The sequence below is a fragment of the Nelusetta ayraudi genome, unplaced genomic scaffold (genome assembly GCF_046127955.1).
Source record: "Nelusetta ayraudi isolate G7.1 ecotype Tasmania unplaced genomic scaffold, CSIRO-AGI_Nayr_v1 ptg000141l, whole genome shotgun sequence".
Classification (NCBI taxonomy): Eukaryota; Metazoa; Chordata; class Actinopteri; order Tetraodontiformes; family Monacanthidae; genus Nelusetta; species Nelusetta ayraudi.
Window position 1 is genome coordinate 915 of NW_027466191.1, and position 7,953 is coordinate 8,867.

Sequence of the window (7,953 nt, forward strand, 5' to 3'; positions counted from 1 at the left end):
CCTGTGTCTGTCGGGAGCTTTTGGAGGCTCATAATCCCAAATAGCAAAAGCAGGCATCAGAATCTCCAGCACTTTGCAAAAAAGAAAAGACTCTGCACGGTTGGAGCACTGGAGCCGGTCATGGAAAAAAAATGATAGAATATGTCAGTTATGCATAGGCATACGTACTGCCGTTGCCATGCGTGCGGCAATCTGCTCGACAGCAACTGTTTGTGTGCTGGCGCTGCTGCCTGGCCATCAGTCTGACTCACCACCAGCACGCTGCTAAATCCTGTCAGCTGTGTCGTTCCTCTTTGTCGGGGAGGTGTGAATATTTTGTCGCGGGGTCCCTCTGTGTTTGTGCATAATTACTGGGCGGCACCGAGTCATTTATAACCCGAGAGGAGGAACCGTCGGGCCGCTTGTGGAACCAAGCGGCAGCTCTGGCCAGCCACGTGTTTGCTTGGTTTTTATCCAGTTTGTCCTCCACTGCTTCGCTCCCCCCCCGCTCTAATCCATGTCCAGCTCGGCCCTCATGCAATTTCATGAGAACAAACACTGTGGCGTGAATTTGATCAACGGCCTCTGTCCCTGGGAGAAAAATTGCACCTTTTTTGTTTTCTTTTTAAAAGAAGCAGCACATTGTGCTCCTCTCTCCAACCCTCGGTGCTCCTCGAGGATTAGGAAACCGACACGTTTGGCTATCAGCACCAAAACAAATTTCAAGGATTCCCATTTCCTCTCCCGCTGCATCAATACTCACTTAAGAACCAATTCAGGGGTTAATCCTGGCCTGGAAATAGTCCCTGACAAATCCTGTTTGGCTCTTTCAACACTGGGCTGCCAATCCATATCCGAGTCATTATTTTAAGGCTTAATCCACGGGCAATCTGAATATATCCTTAGCCTATGCAAACCTCATCCTGTTGAGGCTTTCACAGGGGAAAATAGGTAAGGGTTTTTTATCTTGTTTTGTTTGTGTGCTAATGGGAATTCATGTCATGCAGCAGCAAAACACTCTCATCTAGAGAAGAAATAGCAAGGATTTAAAGGCCCATAATATGAGATTTAGCACTCTTTAAAGGCTGAATCATCAGCACATAAAAATCACAAGTTATTTGTTTTCTGAAGAACACATTTCCTCTTTCACGGAGAGGCAGGGAAGCCTCTAAAAATGTCACTAGCTGGTCTTTACCTCAGAATAGCACCGAGCAGCAGTCTCCATCACACCAGTATCACAGCGCGCTGCTCAGTGGACTCAATGCTTCAGGAAGGAACTCAACGCTGGATGATATTTGCAGCCAGGAGGTCGATGAAAACTGTTGTTTTTTTACAAACCATGTCAGGTGTTTGCTAGCAGCAGCAGAGTGTGCACACACGCGCACACACACACACACACACACACACACACACACACACGGACCAATGAGGAGACTAAAAGAAAGCAGTGTTGATAAAGACGTTTGAAAAACCAATTAAAATGTCAAACTATGAACGCTGCCAGCTGCACTGAGCCTCACTGTCTCCACTGTGTAGAAAACCATTCACCCGCTTCTTCATTACCTTCCATGAGACGCCACGAGTTGCTACCTGCAGCTCCTGCATCTCAGGAGGCTGCAGGTAGCACGGCTCCATAATCTGCTGGATATTTGGCCCCACGCCCTGCAAGGATCGCAGTCCGCCTCTGTAGAGCCACGGCGTCAGATCACTTAATGCCGGCTGATTATTGGACAGGGCGTGGAGACCAGACAAATCCACCATCTGATGGCAGGATGGTGGAGGGCCGAGTGCAGCTGGAGGCCAGGCAGTGAGTGTTTGCTGACTGTGGAGGAGTCGAGACGCAGGAGAATCAGTCAGGATGGAGTTGGTGCTTCCAACCTCTCACTGACACTTTGGCAGCAATCTTAAGACCAAAGTGGGTTCTACTTCTTCAGTGTAACTGAATTAACTTCTTTTTTTCATCTGGATGCGCAGAAGTAAAAGCAGCAGCAGCAGCAGCAGCAGCAGCAGCTTGCTGAGCATCCTGGAGACCAGGAGGCACCACAGACAAAGACACAAAGAAACTGGAAAATTGAACCTTGCAGAGAAGAACTTGAGGTTCTCCTCCATCACTCCAGGGACCTGCTGATACAAAGCAGGTGCCCTGCTGAAGGTCACGTGATCTGACTCTCTCTTGTCACGTTCCCAAAGTTGGAGAGGCCGCTGAGGGGCCACGAGGTCACGTGACAGTGAGTCAGGCGGCTTCCCGTCGCTGCACTTCAGCTGATTGACGCCGCCGGCTGAACCTCACGCATCTTGACAGCGTGGGCTGCGTAGTTTGAGATGCGCACCAATATATTGCGCTGACATCCATTGGAACCCGACTGTCAATTTCACTGAGCGTTAATTCAGCTCGGTGGAAACTCGTGGCTCCAGGACCCCCAGTGGTTGCGCCGTCAGAGTCAGAGCGAGGGCTGCGGCGTCACCATCTCACATCTGTCCAAGAACTCTGTCGGTACGTAGAACCTCTGTCCCACGTGCAGGTCACACAATATAGCAAGCGCACCCGCTCACGTGCACACACGCACAAACCAGCGGCTCAACAGTGGCAGCAAAGTAAAAGCCTTATGGATTGAAAGGCTTTAACCAGCGAGAACAATCAATTGCTGAGTAAATGCAGGCAGCGTTGATCCAAGCGAGCCGGACGCAGGCTGGGCACCGCCGGGCCAGACTGATGCCTATCAAGGCCTCAACCGTTCCTCCGCTCCTCTCTCTTTAATTCAGCACTTCTGCCGTAAATGCTGATAAGCCCTCGCCGCTTATTGTTATCAAGATCACTGTCACAACAGCATGGCTCAGCAGCAGCAGCAGCAGCAGCAGCAGCAGTGGTAGCAGCAGCAGCAGCAGCAGCAGCAGCAGCAGCAGCAGCAGATACCAAAGCAGAAGAAGGAACCCTGGCCGGGTTGCAGGTCTTGATGAAGAATATTGCAATATTAATGTAAAAACCTCACAGCTTTAGCCAATGCTCATGATTGTGTCTTTAATGGCTGCCGTGTGGTTGCCGAGCGGTCCCTGGCGGCGAGCGGACGCTTCCTGAGGCTCCTCCCACCGTTGGAAGCCAGACGTAAAGCGCTGCACCAAACGACCACGCTTCACTTTCCATCTGCCGCCTGTGAAAGTCTTTCTGAGCCAGAGTGCCGTCTGTCCGTCTGTCTGTCTGTCTGTCCTCCACGTCCTCCATTTCATGTCATGGATTCAGAGCTCCGCCAGTCCGCCCCCCCCCCCACTCCCTGGCGTGCTGCGCCCCGATCACATTTGCATCCACATTAGCAGTGGAAGAGTCGTCTCTCTCGTTGCCATTCAAAGACGGAACGCCGCGGGAACGGGATGCTTCTCCCGTCCATGCACAGCGGCTTTCATTTCCCACTAACACCCCCCCCCCCAACCCCCCCGCTCCCCATGATAAGTAACGGCGGAGGAGATGTGACGCCTGCGTCAATAGGCCACTTCAGCCTCAACATCCGGGAGTCACGTGAGCTCAAGTCGACATCAAAGCCTGGCCGGCGCCACAGCAGAGCTGGGCCAACAATGGAACAATGATTAATGCCACATGGATATCCAACACACACACACACACACACACACACACACACACACACACACACACACACACACACACACACACGCCACTCATATCTCCCTCTCTCTCCCTCTCTCTCCCTCTCTCTGCTTCTTTGTGCCTAAAATATCCAGAGAGCAGTGTTTGATGTCTTGTCATGACAATACGGCGGCCCTGCCACATCTTGACAAGCAGCTACCTGCCGCACAATAGCACTGCGCTCCATCCACACAGCCCAAACAGAGAGAGAGAGGGAGAGAGAGAGGGAGAGAGAGAGAAAGAGGGGGGAGAGACGGAGAAAAAGAGGCTGAGACGGCTGAGACGGCTTTAAGAGCGAAAAAGCGAGAGCAGCTCCTCTCTCTCGGTATTTACAGCACAGTGTGTGTGTGTGTGTGTGTGTGTGGGGTGGGGGCGGGGGGGCTGTGACGTCATGCCAAAGTGATTCCAAGCAGCTTTTTAATGAGGCCCGATACAAGAGTTTATAATGTGCGGACACATTGATCCAGCCACTTGCTAATCTGCTGCTAGAGGGCCAACGGCCTCTGACTTCACCTCCTGGGGTTTTGTTCAATGTGTTTAGGGAGTGGAGTTGCTCACAAGCTGGAAGATACAATTTCTTTGTCAAAAAACAGTTTGCAGGAGCCAAACACAGAATGTGAGTTTTCTGTTGAGTCCAGTGATGGAAATGGCTTCACAGTTTGTCGCAGGAGGTCAGGTGGTGTAGAGGGAGACAGGCTGGGCTGGGCTCTCTCTCTCTCTCTCTCTCTCTCTCTCTCTCTCTCTCTCTCTCCTTGCTCATGTGTGTAATTGTGCAGATACTTGTTGGATAACCCCCCCCCACACCACCACCACCACCACTCCATCCTCCTCCTCCAGCCTCTCACGTCTCTCCGCCAGCGCTTCAAACCTGAGCGTGCTGGCGGGGTCGGGCAGGAGGAGGAGGAGGAGGAGGAGGAGGAGGAGGGAGGTGCTTTGAATAGAACAAGATCTCCTCGTACCTCTTGGTCGGCGTCCACGTCCTCCGGACTCTCGCTGGGTTCTGGTGCTTTCAGGAACCACCACTGGATCTCCAGGTACACCGAGGAGGTTCCACTCTGGAAAGCACACGCCATCTCGAGGTTCTGTCCCTCCTTGACCGTCATGTTGGAGGGGAGGTCCGTGAAGCGACCTGCGAACGAGAGGGGGGGGGAGGGGGTGTTGAAGGGTTTCTGCGGTTCTGCAACAGATTCATCATCAACACTGCTGCTGCTGCTGCTGGACCCAACAGCAGCTGTGGCAGCATCCAGAGCCGAGCACTGGATGATGAAGATCTCTCTCTCTCTCTCTCTCTCTCTCTCTCTCTCTCTCTCTCTCTCTCTCTCTCTCCATCCTTTGCCACCACCCTGATGATGAACCTTCATGGTGAGGTCTAATTATTCCAGAATGTAATTCCCGGCTCTCCCAGTTGGAACCTCTTCTGTCTGTGTTGGAGTCACAGCGATGCAGCTCTGTCAGACACTGTGGCTGCAGCCACGAGCCAAGCAGCCGCAGCTGAGCGACTCCAGTGGCAGAATGCATCAACAATACCCAAAATAATTCTCTCTCTTTTTCTTCTTTATCTTTTGTTTGTTGTTGTTTTTTTTGTTTTTTTTTTGGGGGGGGGGGACGACGACGCCACGGAACCATTTCAGAAGCCACAGAGTGGAAGGCAGCGATCCCAGCGCTCCAAGCTGCGATCAAGCAGCCGTCCGTCCCCCCCCGCCCCTGCGAATAAGAAGAAGTTGGCTCACCCTCGACCACCGACACCCCCCCCCCCCCCAAAAAAAAAAAAAAAAAACGATGCAGGGGAGGAGGGAGAGCCGTCGACTTTTATCTCAAACAATCACCAGTTGCATTTCAAGCCCTCATCGCGGTGGAATAATGGTCATTAAACAAAACCGCAAACCTCATCATCCTCATCTTCATCATCATCAGCATCAGCATCAGCAGCAGCAGCCCTTTTTACCCCCCCTCCCCTCCAATCCCTCCCCTCTTCTTCTATCCTGCCTTTCATTCCGACCCGTCGCTTCCTTCTCGCAGTAATGAAGCAGCCTGCTGCTGTTTTCCGCAGGAGCGGATCGCGAGGCAGCTGCGCACTTTTTGGACAACACTTTGCCCGCGCACGATGCACGGCAGCGAGAACCCGCGCCACGATCGCGACGGAGAGATGTTAGAGGATTTCAGAGGGTGTGTGTGTGTGGGGGGGGGCTTCTAGATACAGAAGCTGCGGTTCTTACCTTCAAAGCAGAATCCAAAGTGCACACAAAATCCAGCCAGGAAGACAAATCCAACAGTGTCATGAGAGGTCCACATCATTCCAGTGTCGAGGCTGCCGAGAGTCTTCCTGCTGCGTCTTTACATCAGCCAGAGGGTCTGCTCGGCTTTAAAGAAACACCAACCTCCACCAATCAACAGTGGGGGGTTCAAGTCAAAAAGAAGCCCCCTCCCCGTACACACACACACACACGCGCGCGCGCACACACACACACACACACACACAGCGAGCCTGAGAGACCCCCAAAATCACACAGCTGCCCGGACAGTGCGCTGACACGGAGACGACCGGAGGTGGAACATGCTGCTGCTGCTGCTGCTGCTGCTGCCGCCGCTGCTGCCGCTGCTGCTGCCGCTGCTGCCGCTGCTGCCGCTGCTGCCGCTGCTGCCGCTGCTGCCGCTGCTGCCGCTGCTGCCGCTGCTGCCGCTGCTGCCGCTGCTGCTGCGACAGGGAAACGCGGGGAAATAATAAAAGAGAAAAAACAGAAGCAGCGCCGCAGCTCGACGTCCCTGAAGTTGTTATTCCTCCGCCAACCCTCCGCCTGGTGCTCCTGCTCGTCTCTCTTTGCGCCTGTTTCCGCGGCAGAGCGAGTCCACAGTGTCTGAGGGCTGCTGGCTGACTGGCTGCTGCTCTCACTGGCTGGCTGACTGGCTGACTGGCTGAGGGACTGAGCGCCAGTGGTCGCCGCGGTTTTTCCTTTTTTTTTTTTCTTGATTCTTTTCCGAGACGCGTCGAGCGCGCGTGGTGGATCGCCGTGGCCTGCACGCGCAGCGCACCTCGCGAGCAACCGCCGAAAAGAAAGGAAAGGAAACGCAACGCAACACACACGGAGACACACACACACACACACACACACCAGCAGCAGCGGCTGCCTCCTCACGCACAGCCGTCCGTCTGACGCACAACCTCTGCGATCAGTGCGCTCATCGCTCACATTGGCGTCACGTGCGTGAAACAACACCAAAGTTCCTCTGTAACGTTGAGGGGTTTCGCGCGCGCACACACACACCACACCACCACACAAAAGCGTGTGGGTGGATCCAACTCGTTTGCAGTCCCCTCGTCCCCTGTGATGGTGGGTGTGGGGGGTGGAGGAGGTGCAGGAGGAGGAGGTGGTGGAGGTGGTGTCCCATCAAGAGCAGCACAGCGCGTCCTCAGTCATTAGGACAGAAATATGAGCCTTTGTGAGGACACTCTGCACCCTCCATACTCTTTAATTGTGTGTGTGTGTGTGTGTGAGAGAGAGAGAGAGAGAGAGAGAGAGAGAGAGAGAGAGAGAGAGAGAGAGAGAGAGGTTGTTCTGGTTGTTTCACTGTGATGTCAGTTTTCAACATTCCTAATGTTACCCCCCCCCCAAAAAAAAGAAAAAAACAACAAAAAAAGCAAAAAAAAAAAAAAAGCAAAAAAAAAAGAAAAGGAGTGTTTAAGTGAAAGGGTTCCTATTATTGCAACACTTTCATTTGGCTGGACTGAGGAGGATTCCAGTGGTGCTGAGGCCCTCAATGAGAGGAGGCTTCAGGCTTCAGGGCTTCTGCTGAGTGGAAGGAGGTGACTCCTCCTTCTTTTTGTCAACCATGTGGAAAGATCTGCCAACAGAGGGCTAACTGTGCTGTATTGGAGGCAGGGGGGTGTCCTGGTAACAGTCAACCACCAGCAAAGAGTTTGAGTGTTTATGAAGAGGAGCTCCCAGGCAGGCAGGCAGGCAGGCAGGCAGTGTGTGATGAGCAGGCTTGATGCTGTTTGCAGACACTAACACGCCTGATGACTGATTCGTCCTCCTGCTGTTTGTCTCCGCTACGCTGAGCGACAGGCAGACACACAAACACGACCGTGGCAGCGATGGCGTGTTCCAGATAACTGTTCCACATCCCGCCTGCGTTTCTTTCATTATTGTGTCGTCGTCGTCGTTTAGCTTGTTTTGTTTCTGCATCGACACAGCGAGTGTGTTTCTACTCCAGCAGAGGAAGAAAAATGTCCCCGTCAGACTTCCTTTGTCTGAGCGGCTGAACGTGACACTGACGAGCGTCTCCGGCAGCAAACTGTGAATTATGGATCTTTTGCGGCAGACGGAGCATCGTTGCAT

At 53.1% G+C, this 7,953-nt stretch overlaps 1 protein-coding gene across 1 annotated transcript; it reads right to left on the reverse strand.

Moving 5' to 3' along the window:
* Positions 1 to 881: 881 nt before the first annotated feature.
* LOC142879692 (V-set and transmembrane domain-containing protein 2A-like) lies at positions 882 to 6,865 on the reverse strand. The gene is made up of 4 exons (XM_076013093.1): positions 5,833 to 6,865; positions 4,576 to 4,745; positions 1,570 to 1,698; positions 882 to 902 (listed from the first exon to the last, which is right to left on the reverse strand). The coding sequence occupies exons 1-4, from the start codon at positions 5,909 to 5,911 to the stop codon at positions 882 to 884; spliced, it is 399 nt and encodes a 132-aa protein (XP_075869208.1). The 5' UTR covers positions 5,912 to 6,865.
* Positions 6,866 to 7,953: the final 1,088 nt, after the last annotated feature.

Excerpts from the sequence above, each read along its gene's own strand:
- LOC142879692 (XM_076013093.1), bottom strand. The coding sequence starts at position 5,911 with ATGATGTGGACCTCTCATGACACTGTTGGATTTGTCTTCCTGGCTGGA. Across the intron at positions 1,699-4,575 it reads ACGTGGACGCCGACCAAGAG|CCGGCATTAAGTGATCTGAC; the intron begins GTACGAGGAGAT and ends TCCAATAATCAG. Across the intron at positions 903-1,569 it reads CTGAGATGCAGGAGCTGCAG|GATGAGGTTTGCATAGGCTA; the intron begins GTAGCAACTCGT and ends AAGCCTCAACAG.